This window comes from Perissodus microlepis, chromosome 18 (assembly GCF_051167445.1).
Source record: "Perissodus microlepis isolate ML-2025 ecotype Zambia chromosome 18, ASM5116744v1, whole genome shotgun sequence".
NCBI lineage: Eukaryota > Metazoa > Chordata > Actinopteri > Cichliformes > Cichlidae > Perissodus > Perissodus microlepis.
In genome coordinates, this window is record NC_140478.1 from 18,062,318 (window position 1) to 18,080,427 (window position 18,110).

Here is an 18,110-nt window from a genome sequence, read left to right on the forward strand (position 1 = left end):
TCATCATTTTTGACAATATCTTCAACACCACTGACTGAAATGCAGTCCCAAACCTGTTTTTGCAACAGTAGCAAAGTGCCAAAAGATTATTTTTTTCTTTCCTTTGCCAAGTGGTTCGTTATGCCCGGTACTGTAACCTACCAAGGCTTTACATTGCTGAAGTGGAGTAGAAACAGGTATACAACAACCAGCCCATTTACCATTCACCAAAGACATTTATGACTTTTTTAAAATCAACACAATAAGCTCTCACCAAATATCAATTTAGTGTTTTATTGTATTGAGTTTGTGCGTATCGTTTTGGACAAAGAAGATGTTTTTGTTCTTTAGACACGTCCCACCAAGAGATGAAACACATACATCATTTTGTAATACAGACACTGAGAAGTATATAAAAAAATATCAAATGCATGATGGATAATCCATGTAACATAACAAGACCCATGTCATAATAAACACAATTACCCAGCATAGAAAGTAAATGACAGGCATAACCTGAATTTTTCACTTCCTCTCTGTCCTTGGTCAACAGCAAACTCTGTACACTGGAATAAATCTCTGTAACATTGAAAGATTTGCACTTGAAACTTAAAGCAAGCATTTGGTCAAGGTTGTGTAAACAGTCTGAAAAGGCACTAGATTATATTATGATTTGTACATCTCTTTGTGCGGTAGAAAGAGAAAAGTGGAATACTCTACCAGAAGTAATATGTTGATCTACAGCTTCATTTTAGAGAACAACAGTGCTAACATTTAATGATCTTCTCATTAACATCTATTATGAAAGAATACCCTTTGATGTCTGACTTTTGTTTTTGTTTTGATTTTTACATGCATGTTCTCCCTTTCCTTTTTAACCTGCATAGTTCACACGATATCATGTAACATAAAAAAAAATCATGATCTGATTCCAGTTAGTGAGCTACATTTTCAAGTATTAAGAAATTCATCTCAAAAATTGTCAAGAAGCTTAATGATTTACAAAATACCTCCACCAAGCACATTAACAGCTACACTGATTTAAAGAGATTTGCAGTATTGCTAAGAAATGTCTGGGCTGCACTGGCTTGTAGGTTTTATTTTGTTTTTTGAATCTAACTGATGTTGAAAAAGTCAGCCTGGTGTTTTTTTAAAAAACCTCTGACTCATGTTGTGCCAAAGCTTGAGGCAGTGTAGTTCCACATGGACCCTGGAAATGGTACCTGTGCCACATCACACACACACAAAGAAACACATTGAAGGTGAGAATTGTACGTCTGAAGGGCGTGTAGGTGGTCTAACTTCATCTTATTTAATGAGGACTGAGTTATTTGACTGACTTACATGAAATATTCTGATTTCGGTGTTGTATGTATATTAAACTCTGCCACTGGAACACCTCTGGATGCAATACGAGGGCCAAACATGGCTGCTGGGTAAACAATAGAAGATGCTCCCACCTATAGGAAAACAACAATCAACAATGACCTCCAGTGGCAACTTATATGGGGAAAAACACAGGTCGAGTAATTTCTTAGCAAATATTGTGTTACATGACAATACTCCACAGGAAGAATACAGCATCTATCACACGTGCATATTGAAATTAAAATGACTCACCACGAGACAAAGATCACAGGTTTCAATTTCTTTTTCCACCTTGGTAAGAATGTGAGAGTCCAGCGTCTCCCCAAAAAACACCACATTGGGCCTCAGAAGACCATTACACTCTCTTTCTTCACACCTACAAAGAGCAGTATAAAACCTCATGTCCTCCAGTATAAAGTCCTCATGTTAATGGTCTCATACTTTTTCAAATTCTATCCACACTGACAAAGATGTGGCCAGAAAAGCCAAATGCTTGATAATTAAAGATGATAAAATCTAAGAATAAGCTGTTTTCTCAGGAGATGTCAATGTGCAACTTTTCAGCCATATTTTCAGTTACAACTATAAGCAAAACTGGATTTGAAGTATTTATAGTGCACTGCTGCCCCCCAGTGGAAGAACTGATCTGACTAACAGGAACATAGGAGTTGAGTTTAAACTCATTCAGCAGGAAAAACCTGCAGGTCTGCAGCAGCTCAAAGAGATGCAGGAGGTGGGTGGAGATGATGGGTAACCTAAACCTTCACAATAATGCAGATGGCATGCTTCCCTTAAGTGTGCATTTTTGTAGCTTTTGTGTTTTCTTATTAAAAAGATTCCATGTTTTCGATATTTGTTTCCTTTCTAACAAGCACATGCTTTTCAAAAGGGGAGAAAGATTTCCCGGTGAGGTTGCCCACACAGAATTACACAAAAATATGTAAACGCCACACAGTGCATAAACAGCCAAGCTGAAAATTGCTTAGTGTTTGCATAATCATATGCAATTAGAATAGGTTTGCTTATTAGACTGGTGCAGAATGCAGAATTTGAGGAAACTAATTTTGCGTCTGACCGACTACAGTATATGCAAAACAAAAAGCTTAGCAAATCTGTCTGTCAGTGTTATTAATATGGCATGAAAGTAATCCCACCTTGGCAGCTTATCCACAGGAATCTGGGCATCAGGAACATCTGGGCCAGGGTCACTGCACATTAATACAGCAAAGACTGTGGGTTAAAGAGTGATCCATCCATGCTGGAGGTTTATGTTGATCAGCGTAAGAGTTGGTATTTCAAAGGTTCTGTTACTTACCCTTTGTTTTTTAAGGGAGCACATATGGGGCTTCTCTTGTTCACTGACACATGACCGCAACTCATACAGCGCGTCTCCATCAGACTGCCTGCAGGTATACACAGAAAACACAGCTGTTGCACATTAGAGTGCTGGGATCACAGAAAACATCTCGTGGGAACAGACAGAAGAAAGATTTTAGCAGGTGAATCAAACGTTTTAGCACTCTGGCCACCCTCAAAACAGTATGAAAATAGAGAAGCCAGTCAAAATGTTCCTCTAAAAGGCCAACTTAACACTTGAGCAGGACACTTCTTGGACTTTTCTCCACTGACATTAAATTACTGACTAAATCTGTGGGCTTGAGAGACCAACCACTATGAATCAGATTTTTCCATATCCCAGCAAAACCACAACAGCGCTGTCAAAGTTTCCACTAATATCTACACAAGGAGTTGTTTTAGGATGACTGTACATTGTTAACACAAACTGGAAAAGTTGTTCAATTTCAGAACTTAAAACTGAGTGTGAAACTGAAGATACCTATAGGGTGAAATTCTTTTAATATTAGCACACAAAGCTAGACATGGAGGTAATGAGTCACAAAAACAGCAAGCCCATTCTGACAGTGCAGTTCTCTGCCAAGGCATGCTGTCATGCTCCAGCTTGCAACCAAGTTTCACATAATTCCTCCTGGTAGTTTTTGCATAATCCTGCACGTAATGAAATTAAACAGCTGCTATTTGCATTTTGTATCTGTTGTCACTTGCTCTGCTCCTCACCGTGAACGTTGAGCACATGTTTGGACCCAGCCTGACGGTGCAGGTCATCTATGCACTGAGTGATGATGACCACAGAGCGCCCCTGCTTCTTCAGCCGAGCCTCGCATTCTGCTAAAGCCAAATGGACAGCGCTGGGCTTCTTGTTCATCACAAGCTCCCTTCTGTAATGGTAGAACTCCCAGACTCGAGACGGGTCGCGAGAGAAGGCCTCTGGCGTTGCAAGGTCCTGAGGACAGATCCACATGGTTGTGTTTTAAGCACAGACGTTAAAGCTCAGAAGGCTGCCATCAAAATGCACAATCCAAAGGCATATTTAACTGGAAGGGAAAACACAAATACAACCTAAAAAAAAAAAAAAAAAATGAAATAAGAAAAGAGAAAAAATAAAATGCATCCATGTAAAAGTGTGTGTGTTGCTTCTTTATGAGTTACCTGAGACAGCCACTTCCTCCACTTCTCATTCTTTCCACGAAAGGTTGGCACTCCGCTCTCTGCGCTTACACCAGCTCCTGTTATGATGGCTATGTGCTTGGCTTTGGAAAACACTTCACGGAATTCAGACATGTCTAGGAAAATATAATAAAAACTACTTTTACATCGGAGCAGAAAGCACAATGCAAGCATTGAAACCCTCCAGACATAATGATGATACCCAGATGAGTTAAGGAAAAAAACATAATCATTTTAATTTCGATAGAATCAAGCAGCCTGTCTTCTCTTCAGTTATCGTGATGCACTTCCTACTTTTTAATTAAGCGCATCAGGATTTAGTTGTTTGCTTTTCATGAACTGACTTCTTACTTGGGTTCTATATGTCACCGAATTATGTAACTCAAACATTGTACTATGTAGTAATATGCACAAGTGTTCATTTTACCTTTCACTGCATCAGCCAGCGGTCCTTTGGTCACATGAGAGGAGCACATTCGAAGCCCAAGAGCAACGACAGCTCGATTTCGGAGAAGCATTGTCACTGGAAGACCAGATAAAGACAAAAAAGGCTGAAAATCCAATGTGTAACCTCCCACATGCTCACACAAGATGTTTGAAGGGACAGTGTAAGAGTCACCATTTAAGCACAGTATAAAAGAGAGGTTTTGATCTAAATCATAGCACATCAGTGAGTGGAAGTGTATGTGTAGCTGGTGGTTAAGTGGTGTAATCCACGTAAACATGGATTACAGGTCAGCAACAAAACAGTATGATGCAACTTTGGGAGTCCTGGGTGGTGTGACAGGGTGAGACATCCTCTGTGATGTGTCACAACACATGATGAATACATCTTACTGCCATCAGGAGGAAGGTCTTTTAGACCTTGTAGCATAACTCTGATGAACAAATCCAGTTGATATGAGTGTCGCTCACTTTGCTGCAGCACTTATTGTTTTGCTTTAGTTGTATTTATCTGACAGTCGCCACAAGACACAAATGGCGCTTCAGAAAGGACAATAAATGCAAAATTCAGTGCCTGTCTTGCTTTATATGCCAGTGAAATATAAATACAAAAAAGGCACGTAAATGAATGCAGCTGCAACGTAACTCAGATAGCCTGCCTTTTTAGGCCCCGATAAAACACGCGAATGTCGCGTATTAAACCCAAAGAAGGTTGCCAGTTCTTCCTACTTTGACGCCAACAGAAAATGACAAAAGTGAGCGCCCATTAACCTGAATAAACTACCTTTTACGTTTAACGAGATGTCAAGCCTAAGGTAAAAAAAAAACATGTCAAAAGGTGCTTAAGCTAATCTAGGCGTTAAAGGCTATAAAGATTCTGCACAATCCGAGTAGCGTTACAGCTACTTACTGCTGCGGCTCTTTGTCGCGCGTTTCTTCCAAAAATAACCCAAAGAAGCGTTTCAGCCGAGGAATTAATGAAAAGAAGACGTTGTTAACTGCAGCTAACAAGTTGCAAACTCATTAACAAACTCCAAACATCGGCTGCGTCGACATGTACTCGTTTTAAAGTCGGGGGGAGGAGTAGCCACAGGGATCAAATCTTGCTCGCTGTCAAATAAGCAGGAAGTAGCCAGTCCATCCGAACATGTATCTGTTGATACTACAAATATGTTTTAAATAAACTTGCTACAATACATTTATTGTGCTCACCTCGCTGCGATATAAACCTTCTATCAGAGCAGAGTGCCACAACGAGTTTGCTTGTTTACCTGTACGCTTGATTATCGGGAGCAGCCGTAAACGTATCAAACTGTCGTAAATAGTACTCGCGAGCGTGAGCGCCACCTGCTGGCGCGTTGGCGAAATTGCAGTTCATTCAAGATGATTCATTCATTCTCAGGTTTAACGATTCAGTGGTTTCAACTTTTTGTGCTTAAAAAAATAAAAGCTCTGACAAACGGATAGAAATTTTATCAAATAAGATTATTTCAGATATATTATTAGTAATTATTTTGGTTCGAAAAAAATATTTATTTCCATACAGCACAAATGTATTTAACCGTAATATAATTGTATACATCGTAACCTATAAAGTCCTAATCTCTTCTAATTTGAGATTATATGTTTCAGTTTTTACATGTGAAAAAATCTGAACTGATCAATGATAATGAAATGATCATATCATGGCTTTATATATCCCTTCGCACTGTGTAGTGTATGCATGTCATAACCCACCAACGCCTCTCTCTCTCTCTCTCTCTCATTTGCTCTCTCTCTCTCCCCCTCTCTCGCTCTCTCGCTCCTTCCCGTCATCAATAGCTACCTCCCAGCGTGTGAGAGTGGCCGTGGTTCTGCATCTGCCCCCAGTCGGCCAGAGCAGTCTCCACTGGACACTGGGTGAAAATTGATGGCGACCACTCCAGCCAACAGCACAGACCGCAGACCGATAAGGAGACTCCGCTCCAAGAGTGAAACACCATATCTTATAGAAGCACGACTCTCCTCCAGCATGCGGACAGGTAAGAGCTCATCCATCCAGCCGTCATGCTCTCAGATCTTCTTGTTGGATGTTTTTTCTGCCCCCCCTTTCCAGATGTCGTTGAATGATGTGGGTGGAGTGAGGAGATTACGGTCTAAAATACGCTCCTGTTTTTATGCGAATGAGCTTCCACAGAATGTGTGGATTTGTAGGACAGTTTTTGGGGGTGTGGGATTTAATCCTCAAAATCTGTTAATGGGTAGCTTTAGATATTTTTGAAAGGGAGGGAGAAATGTGAGTGAAATGTTATGCAACTTTGTAGACTAACGCTGAGGCATGGTGTCCGCTGCAAACTCCAGAATACAGAAAATATGCAGATTTTTACATTTTTATTTATTTATTTATTTCATAGCTTTAAATAGCAGTCTCGTGTAGATTTTGATTTCGTCAGCGTTTGGTAATTGCTACCACTGTAATTCAACGCAGTTACATAATAATGAAAAAAAATCTTCAACGTGACCCTGTAGTAGCCCCAGTTTTGGCTGTGGTGCACAAAAAATCAGGTGGGATGTCCGAAGTCCTGTGTATTTCTCTCTCTCGGATTCTAATCACTGCATTATAAACAGCTGTCATTGATCCGAGATGATGCTGGTGGCGAACAGTCTCCCGTCTCCATCACCCTGTGCAAAGTGTGTTGCATCCCCTGTTACCATGGTGATTTGGCATTTTATGCTGACTGAGTCAACCGGATTCAGATCTTCTGCACTACAGTGTGATTATGATACACTACAAAGCTGCATCCAACAGTCTGTTTCGGCGACAGATCTCATCACAGTCACGCCAGTTAGCAGCCTACTATGAAGGATGTTTGATAGCTTGTTTTGTATCACAGCCAAAAAATGTGGTTTTCTCTTATTGGTCTCATTAACTGAATCACATGCCCTGCTGTTTTTCTTTTCTCATAAAGCTTCTATATAATAAGCTGGCGAATTTCATCTTGTCCTGCTGTATCAGCTTGCTGGCATCACACCCATCATCCACTCAGCAAAATGTATAGGGTGCTGAAGCTGCCATGTCTGTAGTGTGTAAGGTTTGGATGTTGTCCAGATGTCCATGTATTGTAGCTTTCAAAAGATCCTTTCTTTATTTGAAACTACCACACAATGGCACATATTTTCTCCTGAATATCACATATATCTTTATAAAGGATGGCTTTAGATGAAATTACTGTGCTAATGAGAAGAAGTTTGAACAGTGATAAAGCAGTGTCGCGTCATTATGAAATCATGTGTTAGTAATTCATCAATGAATCATTTGGTTGCAAAATGTCCTAAAAATGAGTGAAAATACCCAATGTGGCACCTTTAATTCCTCCCCCATCACCCCGAGCAACACTTCCAAATCTCAAAGAGTAAGACATTCGTAAAATACAGGAAATTTGCTTGGAAGAAAATCATCTACACATATTATTCACATATTATTATCATTATCATCATTGTTTCCCAAATGTAAGATAAATAAAGTGTTTCTCATCTCATCATCATCATAGTCCTTTACAAGAAAAATAAGCAGTAAAATGCTCCCATAAAGAAAATCTTTCCTGCCTCATACCACAACCCCTGAAGTCCTTTGTTAGATTGTATTATATTTAGATTTTGATTTGTTCAGATCTTTACTTTTTCTTTTTTCAGTTAAATTAAGCTTTTTCTTTTCCCACCTTTCTAATACTTGCTGCAAGGCTGGTTTACATGTTTTGGCTGCTGTAACAAAGTCATTTCCCAGCTTTTTGGGATAAACAAAGTACATATCCTATTTGAAAAGCCAAACCTTGAAATCGGTTAATGATCGCTTGTTAAGAGTATTTTATGCAGTTTTATGCTTGAAGAGCAGAGCATGTGCAGTCTCACATCAGGACAGCTTGGATTCCAGTGCAGCTTGTCATTGCACGGCAGCTGTATTGACAGCTCCCAGGTGTGCAGCGCGAGCCCAGGCAGCACCGGATGCTCACTTGTGTTTTTCTTGACATATGAAAAAGAGGGGAAAAAAGAAACAGTTCGAGTCTATTTTGCTTTCACCAGTGAGTGTTTGGCCTGTGGAGACGAGCCTGTTGTCAGTGACAGGACACTGTCAGTTGTCTCTGTGCTTCATTTTTATTTTCCTACTCTACCATCGAGCTCACACAAAGCATAAAGATGGTACGGGGGCGAATTGTACAACAGTGCTGTTGACTCACTTCCACCTGTAGAAGTGGAGCAGGATTTAGCTTGCTTATTGCCAAGGAAACCAAAAGTCTTGTGCTTGTGCACCCAGGTGCTCAATAAAGATAAATGACCAGGGCTGCCAAGTATGTGAAGCAAGTACTAAGCAATTATCTCTCTGTAGTTCACAGCAAGACATTGAATAGTTACCTGTCATGCATTTAAACTCTTATAATGGTTTAAACACACCCCAGTTCTCTGCACAGAAAGCAAATATGGTAAATGAAAAACAAATGTTTTGGCTTTTGTTGTTGTTGTTTTTTGTTTCCTTTAATAAATGAAAGAGAGCATAATGAGATTATGACCACTAATCCTGTATGGGATTATTATGCTGATTTGTGTTCATTCATGTCTGCAAAGTTTATCTGAGAAGGTTTATCTGTGCGATCATTAGAAGATGAACTGAAGGTTCATAGCTTGTCTTGCTTTATCCCCTAAGACTAAAAGTAGGTTTAGCTAGCCCATGCATGGATCAGGTGTCCCCAGTCTTTGCTGCAACTTTGACTTTTACAGAGATAAGGCTGAGGCTTACAAATAAGAGGTACTCTAAGGGTTTGTAATGGAATTAGGGTTCACGTATGAAACATGGCTTTATTGCACTGACCTGTTTAGAGCCAGCACTTATCTAATTTGCCCTGCAGTTAAATGGCTCTGCACACAGACATAATAACATAAAGGCATCAGTTACCGCGTTGCTGTCAACGATAAAACACGAAAGGGGGTGTAGGTGTTGACAGACGGCTGACCTATGTGTCAAGACTGATTCCAGTCTGTACCGCTTGTCATGATGCTTTATATTATTAGGACACACACACACATACACACACACACAGACATGCGTGGTGTCTGGGATAGCAGCTGTGAGCTGACAGAGAATCATCACTGTTTAGCTAAGCATCCTGTCTATGGGTTTTTAACAAAAAACAAAAAAACAAAACACTAAACAGAGATTTGTGCTCGTGCATTCGTGTCACTGTAAACTTTCGTGAAGACAAAGTGTGCATACATGTCAGTTCTTTGTTAGCGCTTTGCCAGCTGACACAGCATTGTTTAACTGGAAGAGCTTGCCTTGTTGGTTTTTTATTCGCTTATCATTCAGCTGCTCGACTACAGCCCCATCTGTTTTCTGTCTGCTTCACACAAGAAAGTCTCCCAGTTAAAAGGAGCTGGCGCTTCTGATTTTCTACTAAAATATCTCTGATAACTGATCAGACTTCTTTAGATTTTCTCACATCTTTTCCATCACAATTAACCTATCATTCTGTCTCAGTCCCTCATTTCTCCTTTTGTTGAAAATAATTGATTCCCATATTTCTATTGTCAGATACAATCTGTATTAATACCAGAATACATTGATAAAATCACAATTTGATATTATGGAGCAGATAGATTTTTCACTTTTCTTACTTTTTCACACTGTTGAGATGTGTTGAAATGTTATCCACACAGAGCTTGCCTCTAGCTAATCATTTCATAAACACTTAGTACAAAAATCCTGCTTATTGCAGTTTGGATTCCCACTATTATCTTTAGATATTTTTGTGGGTGTACTTTGTTTGTTCTGTTTTTCTAGACTTAACACACAGTCCAGCTTCCTCACCTAGTTTTCAAAGATTTTCATACCCCACAATAGTCTCAGCACACCCACTGTACAAATATTAGTTATGGCAAACAGCTGGATGTTGTGTGGGGATGCCTGGAGGCTGGAGCTCCTGCTCTTATACCTGGCCTGCATGTAAATAAACTCAGACTTGGCTGCACTGCAGATGTTGGGATACTTTCCTCGGCTTTTGTGCAAATTTTATTTAATGTTTATTTGCAGTCTTACCTGTGCACAATGTGCATGCCGAGGCTTTTCATCCTAGACATTCTTGCAAATTCAGATGTACAGCCAAACGTGGAAAGACGCAAAGAGAAGCAGCGTTAACATTTCACTTGGACATGTTCTGTCTGTCTCACAATTTGATGTTTGAGCCTGGCTTCTGTGCTGCAACCACATTAAGCTAAAAAAAGCCAAATTCAACTCATTCACCACCCACCGCTCTCTACTTCTCTCTTTCCGTGTTGCAGTGCCTGCTGTCCTAAAGAGTACAATCAATACACAGATGCATGGTGGGACGGGGCAAATTTTTGCTGCAGAGCTCTGCTCGCCTGCTGGGTTTACATGACAGCTTTTACAGTATGTCTGTGCTGGACTGGAGAAATGTAACTGTAGTTTTCCTTGCAAGATGTCAGCAGTTATTTTGTCTTACCTTTTGCTATTTCAGCATTTAAATATGCATATTTGTTTCCACAGAAGAAGATCTAAGCCAGTTTAATGTAAAAGGTGACTGCAAGGACAACTTCCACCAGAATTAGCAATCATCAATTCAAGCTGTCAGCCCTTTTTTTTTTAAAGGAAAAGTGAATTTCTGATGACCTAGTGGGGCTGAAATAAGTGCAGAGGTTGTAGAATTTGAAATGCTTCAGCTGTCTGTAGAGACGTTAGAGGGAATTAGCGAATGTGTGTAACAAAGTAGTGATAATAAGCAGCAAGAAATCTATATCAGTTCTCAATCTCTGTCTTTTGTGATTTATCGCATAGCCCCCATTGCAATTTCTGAAACACGAGCATACAGAGCGTGGCTGACATTTTAGACCATCTTATGAGAGACTGAAAAAACAACAGGCACCCATCTTCTCTATTTGGTTGCAAATGTGCCTTCTTGTGCTGAAGCATCTCGGGTCTGAATAATACATGAGTGGGTAAATGAGAGCAGAAAATAGCAAAGCTATATCCAGAACTCTTACTGGATGTTCCTGCTCCGTGAACCATCAGTGAACCATCAGTGTCACCTGGCCTGAACACCTGCCAACCTCTCAAGCAAAAAAAAAAAAAAAAATTAAAAAAATTAAAAGACAGGCAGGTGTCTTCTACGACAGCCTGCAGGAAGCTGCAGCTCTCTCTCTCTCTCTCAACAATCTTTCTTTCTCTTCACTTTCTTTTCATCTCTCTCCCTCTCCGTGTCACACTTGGAAGTGTGGAAAAGGCTTCTGGCTGTGATATGCTTTCCACATGCCAGCTGAGAAATAACGCATTTTTCAAAAAGCCTCGCAAGCCGAAGAACGCTGCACGATGATGTACTTATGGGCTTTATTTATAGTAAGTGTGTATGCACATTGGATAGAGATGGGTAAGGATTCCGCTGCAATAAAAAAGGCAGCATGGCCAAGGACCAATTATTACTAGACTCGAGAACCCTGTCTGAATCACTATTACTCTCTAATGCTGCTTTGAAAGAATGTAAGGCCACATGCATTGAATGACTTTGCGTATGAAGGAATAAAATGCAAAACACAAGCGTAGACTGCGCACAGGATCCAGGAGATGGATGGGTGGATGATATCCCTGTTATCTGCAGTGACAGTAAAATGTATGTTCTCAGCAGATGGTGTCAGCCAGTTGAGAGACATACAGTGTAATCTGTTAAGTGGAGAAGGCAAATGTATAAAGACAGAAATTTGATACAGGTGTCACAAATGCAATTCCCAGAGTGCACCAGCCCTTTAGGATCTTTCTGCTGAGTAAGTGTCTTCACAGAGTAAGAATCCCCTCAACACTGCCGCAAACCTGGGACTCAGTTCAATCAAAGCTGCATTGCACCACTCGCCCTCCTTTAAGATTGCATCCTTTTTCTAATGGTAAACCTAAGCTATATTGTGACAAATATTTTTAAACTAGGTGAATATTTATACCAACAAAAATATTGATGGAATAATTTTTTGGATTATTAGTTGTTATGTAGTCAAAAAAAAAAGGCATCCTTTTAATTTTTGTGAAATTAATATTCAGCAGTTACTTTATGTTATAGTGCAGAGCTTATTTTGGAATGAAACTATTCAAATGGAATAAAAAGGTGTTGTGTTTTCCTTAAGAAAGCAATATTGTAAATCATGCCTGCATTTTCCAGGCAGTTACGTAAGTCTCTGAACAGATCGTCAAATAGCCCACGGGATAAACTGCTAAGATCTGAAAAAAAAAAAGCTAAAAAAACAGAGCGATTCTATGAAATTAAGCGATCGAACTAAGAGAACAGTTTACCTCTCTCCTTTCTCCGGCGGTCCTCAGAGATAAAGTGGAAATTGAATTGAACTGAACTGAACTGAATCACATCACGTTATAACTGCAGCAACAAATGTTTGACCCATTGTAATGCAATCTGCCATTATATTGTTTTCTAAGTCAAATATATTCTTTTAAAACATCAACTGTCAACATCTGTATATGTTATATATGTGTATATGGATATACAGCCCAGCTTCAAAACATTCAAGTACAAGAACATTACACTTTTACAGAAGCGCTTATATTAATTTAATATAGACTGCTTTTATCAGTGCTTAAAAAAATATGAGACACAGTGGTGGGTTTTTCATCCATACTGTAGTTGTTCTTCTAGCTCCTCCCTTTATGGGTTGCCACATTATAACATCTGCCTCCATCTCACCCTGTCCCTAGTTTCCTCTTCTTCCGCACTAACCCTCTCCTTCACTAAATCCATGAATCTCCTATGTGGTCTTCCTCTTTCCCTCCTGCCTGGCAACTCTCAACAACTCAACTTCAAGAACCTTTGTCCAGTATATCCACTATCCCCTCCCTCTGCACAAACCATCTCAGCCTTGCCTCTCTAAACTTTTCTCCAAAGTGCTCAACCTGAGCTGGACTCATTACTAATCTTGTCCATTGTGTTCACTAAAAAATAAAAATCGTAACGTCTTCAGCTCGACCACCTGCAATTTGGTTAGCACCACCATCTCCAAACCATACATCATGCCAGCTCTCTGTACCATTTTGCAAAATCCTCCCTTTCACTGTTGCTGTTATCCCTCTGTTGGGACATTCAGAGTCACTATGATTAATTAAAGATATTGTCCTGTCACTCAGCCATTCATAATGCAGGCACCACTGTAGTGCGTTACACCTTAAACTTTGAAAATATATGGCAGCGGTCATTCAGTAGGTCATCAGCAATCAGGAAAACTCTTGATGTGAAGTTTTTTTTTATATTACTGAGCTACCTGTGCCTGAAACTAAATGATATTCGTCTTAACTTTATCAGAGCCAGAAGAGGCCAGAGGGGACCAAAGCTCTTTAGCTGAGCGCCCCCTCTGTAGTGCGCTGCTCTCTGAGAGAATGACAGATGAAAGACTTAGTCAGAGAAAACTCAGAGCGTCTGCAGACACAGACAGCAAGAACATCCAAGAGGAGTGGCACAGTCTGCCTGCCACTAATTACTGCAGAGCTCATTGGGAATTGCTTTGATTTTGTGGAATTTCTTCTGTTTCAGTTTCCACTAACCTGCTCTCAAGTACTGTGATGTTTTTACAAATATAATCAAACTGTATTACAAAAGACTCTGTGCTGGTAGTGAAATATGAGGTACTCTGTCCTTTTCCTTTCTGCTAGCTTTATTAAATAGGATTAACATCTAATGTGCTCTTACAACAAGAGATTTTAAACAAAAGCTGCTATTTATCAAATAGCAACACAATTATTTACTTGACAGACAAATAAAAAAAAAAAAACAGTAAAAAGGAAAACCTGAAACCCTGGGACAGAAGAGGCTGGTGGTTTAGACAACCAATGCAAGGAAAGTTTTACAAAGTCGTGTGTTTGTCCTGTAAAACCATAAAAGACAGATACAAATATTCAGCAGCACAATGTTCTGTCCAAAAATCGTTTCAAATTTGAAAGATGCAGTCATTAAAGCCTGTTGCCTGTCTTCATTTCATAAGAGAGGATGTGTGAAAATGTTCATCATTATAATGGAGATGAATATGATATGTCAGTGTATTACAATCTGCCTCTGGAAGATGAAATTAGGGCAGTCCTTGGAGCACCACTGCTCCCTGCTGGTGCAACTTTCACTTTTTGCATAATTTAAATGTTCATACACTCAAAAGTGTTGCAAAGCTCTATTAATGAAAGCTCACTGTGTTAGTTACTGATTAAAAATATGTATATTAACTGAACATGTCATTTACATAAAAGAGATACATTGCTCGCAAGAGCTTTATGAACATTTCATCAACTGACTGATACAAGAAAAATCATTAGTTGCCTAACACAGGTGAACAGCAATTTGACTGTCACTTCTATAACACATTTATTTAACAAAGAGGTGGAAGGTTGTTTATTTTTTATTTATTTTTTTTTTGGGGGGGGGGGGGTGTTTTGGGGGGGTTACCCTTGTGTTTGAGCTAAACTGCAAATATCTATACCATGGGTGTCAAATTCATCTAAGTTTGTTTGTTTTCATGTGTAAAATAAACCCCTCCAAACTGACCCCTTTCCTTTAGTGTAAAGAAGCCCAAGTCCATGTTTTTTGTTTGTTTTTTCTAAATAACTGAGGACCCATACGCGCGCGCGTGTGTGTGTGTGTGTGTGTGTGTGTGTGTGTGTGTGTATGTGTGTGTAAACAAACAGTGAAAATATATTTCTGTTATATACAGATTTGTCTGTTACTTAATTTGGTGAAGTACAGCACGTTACGTGTAATGTCATTTAGTTAGTGAGAAGGCTGTAAAACTGAGGATGATTCAGAACCCTGGCTCTGATGAAATCATCCATTTTTAAGGACACAATGCAGTTTTTCAGATTTTTTCAGAACCTCGAGTATTAATGTCTCAAATTTACAATGCAGACAATTTGCTTGAAAAATTATTCATTTGACTTGTCGGCTGTTAACTTTTGTTTCTGCTCTACAGTTATTAGGTTTCTTCATGCTGTGAGTAAGTCATTAAAGATAATTCAGCACTTTATAACCCTTGTGGATGTGCACTTCACAGGAAGCAGTCTTTGTGACTTCCCATTTGGAATGAATTCATGTAGAATCACTCCAATTAAGAGTCTGGCTCCGCCTTGTTAAATTATACAGCTTTGGGTTTCTTGAGCCCTTGGAGAAATCTTCCAGAGATCTGCATATTTTAGACTTACAATCCCTGCAGAATGAATCATTCACATTGTCAGACTAAATGTTTTAGTTTATGTGCAAATCTGTAACTGGATTATAAAATTTGTCATGTATACAGTGCAGAAATATTATATGAGAGCTTTTCAGGCATTTACACAAGACGATTATTTATAGATTGAAAACAAATCATAAGTAGTTTCAATACGTCCACAGGACTGACTTCCAAATGTACCTTTTCTCTGTGCTCACAAAGGTGAGATTTTCTTGTAAAGGTTTTGGCAGATCTCAGACAAATGGGTGCTCCGGTCTTGCATGTTTGTGCTGATTGAGGTATGTCTTTTGATAGCATTTCTTCCTGCAGATGGACCATGGGTAGCCCCCCTGTGCACTTCACCATATGTGTATCAAACAGTCTTTTGTACTGAACCGTTTCCCACAGTGAGAATGGTCTGCTTGGTCTGGTGCAGAATTAGATAAGCGAGAGATATGAAGTGTGAACTTTTTCATGATCCTTTAGTAGTCCTGGCTTGTGTAACATTTTGGCAGTCAGCACGCCAGTACGCTTTTTTGTTGTTGTTCTGCTGATATCAAACCAATTTGCACGACCACAAGAAAGTATCAGGGATACGAGTCTCTAACTTGACTTGGATTAGTGTCTTACATGAGTTTCTGAAAGTCTCTAATCACACATGGTGCTCTTGATGGTGTTAGATTTAACCAAGTAGCCCTCTGCAGCTGCTACAGTTTCTTTTTCATTCCATTTAAATTCATTTTTCTTCTTTGTGTGTCTCGCATTTTTCATAGTTATCAAAATCCTTCCAGCAATAACAACAATGACAAGGACTGCGCTGAGAGGCGTCTAGTGTGTCTTGTCAAGTTAGAAGTAATTTAACAAAAAAGCCCACAAATGCAGCAGGTTTTGACACTGTTGTAACATTTGAAGGTCCTGCTTCACTTAAGAAAAACTTGTTGTTTTGGCCTGTTGTTGTTTGGGATGATGAGTTAGGGTAGTAGAACTTTGTTGGTCTGTCACACAAATCTTCTGGTCTTCTTTTAAATATTGTTGAAATTTGAAGAGTTGTTATGTGTTGGTGCCACAGCCACTGATGGTAGCTCATTTTTACTTTTTAGAATAATTTTTCCAAATACAAATCGTTTTCTTAGGATGTAAGTTTATCTTCTCACAAAAAATACTTTGGCTAGGAGAACCCAAGCAACCAGTTCTGTTTATCACTCAGAACCAAAATCTTTTGAGTCATCTCGTGCCTTTTTAGTTTGCTACCGGAACCAAAACTCTGGCTATGAACAAAACACTCAAAAGGTTTCTTGTTGCCTTCCTCTGAGTTTGTAAATGACAAAACTATTATTTTTGTTTGTATTGTCATTTGACTAGCCTTCATTAAAATGCTGAAGTATTACTTCAACGGAGGCTCCTTGGTGTTCACTCAAAACAACAGGCTGCTGCCCTACATTCCTTATCATTTTTGAATTTATCTTTTTAAGGCTGTCTTTTCTTTCCTTTTTCTACTCACTTCAAAGCGAGTTATGCCTCTGCTGATCCTTAGCAATACACATGAATCATGATATGACAGTCATGGCCTTCATCATTGTCCAACTTTAGTTGCTGATAGGATATGATGCAGCTGTAACCAGCTGTAGAATAAAAATGGCAACTTAACCACCAAAAACATTTATTTTTGAAACTCATGACAATTGAAACACGTGACCTCAACCCAATAAGTTGAGCATGAGCGTGATTGTCAGTCGAGAGACCCACAAACAAGCAACCACTGCAGTGAAGGTCTAGCAGAGCATGTCAACAAAGGAAACACAGCATTTGGTGATGTACATGGGTTCTCAGCTTCAGTCAGTTATTGACTGCAAAGGATTTTCATCCAAATATTAAAAAACAATTCCTAAATTTAAAAATTAAGTTATTTTGTCTAATTACATTGATACCTCTGGAAATTTGAGACTATGAACAAACAGTTCTGTAATTCCAAAACAGTAAAGCTGAATTTTAATTAAATTCAAATTGAAAGTCTGCACTTCAATCACACCTTGACTGTTTGATTTAAAATTCACTGAGCTGGTGTACAGAAGCAAAACTACAAAAGAAAATGTGTTACTGCCCAAAAACTTCTGGACCTAAATGTTTGTCTCAGGATGCCTTTGAATGGCTCCCAGGGAAGTGAATGAGTTACATTTACTTACTAGTTACAGATGTGACAATATTCAGTAAACACATAAGCACATAGTTTTGTTGTTGTTGTTGTTTTTTTACTCTAAACATGGTTATGTAAAATATAGTAAGTCCAGTATTGGTTTTAATTAAAAAAAAAAACAACTTTCCTTGCAATACTTCTGCACATTTATAAATACCCTGCTATCCAGTGACTGTACATTTATTTTATTAGGTTTATAGTAAATAATAGGAGGTTTTTTCTGTTGACTGCTTGAACTTTTGTTTTGGGGTTTTTTTTTTTCAAAATCTTCACATATTCTTTCTCCATGAGCCCTTCCAACTTGATGAGATTCCCAGTTTCCGATGCACTGAAGCATCCCCACAGCCTAATACTCCCACCACCATGTTTCACTGTA

At 39.1% G+C, this 18,110-nt stretch overlaps 2 protein-coding genes across 4 annotated transcripts in view; one reads left to right on the forward strand and one right to left on the reverse strand.

Annotated features, from left to right (window-relative positions):
* Positions 1–257: 257 nt before the first annotated feature.
* On the reverse strand, positions 258–5,646 carry LOC146367676 (NAD-dependent protein deacylase sirtuin-5, mitochondrial-like). 3 transcript variants are annotated; one of them, XM_084913252.1, is made up of 9 exons: positions 5,589–5,646; positions 4,301–4,396; positions 3,856–3,989; positions 3,424–3,649; positions 2,663–2,750; positions 2,502–2,555; positions 1,600–1,723; positions 1,324–1,439; positions 258–1,202 (listed from the first exon to the last, which is right to left on the reverse strand). In XM_084913252.1, the coding sequence occupies exons 2-9, from the start codon at positions 4,389–4,391 to the stop codon at positions 1,130–1,132; spliced, it is 906 nt and encodes a 301-aa protein (XP_084769378.1). In that variant the 5' UTR covers positions 4,392–4,396; positions 5,589–5,646; the 3' UTR covers positions 258–1,129. The 3 variants fall into 3 exon arrangements, with proteins under 3 accessions (XP_084769378.1, XP_084769377.1, XP_084769376.1); XM_084913251.1 differs by having other exon boundaries at positions 5,530–5,640; XM_084913250.1 differs by lacking the exon at positions 5,589–5,646 and adding an exon at positions 5,228–5,511.
* Positions 5,647–6,130: 484 nt separating this feature from the next.
* Positions 6,131–18,110, forward strand: part of LOC146367677 (phosphatase and actin regulator 1-like) — a 48,848-nt gene continuing 36,868 nt past the window's right edge. Inside the window, exon 1 of the mRNA XM_084911993.1 lies at positions 6,131–6,338. Coding sequence (XP_084768119.1) covers positions 6,227–6,338 — 112 coding nt within the window. The 5' untranslated portion in view covers positions 6,131–6,226. The remainder of the gene's footprint in view (positions 6,339–18,110) is intronic.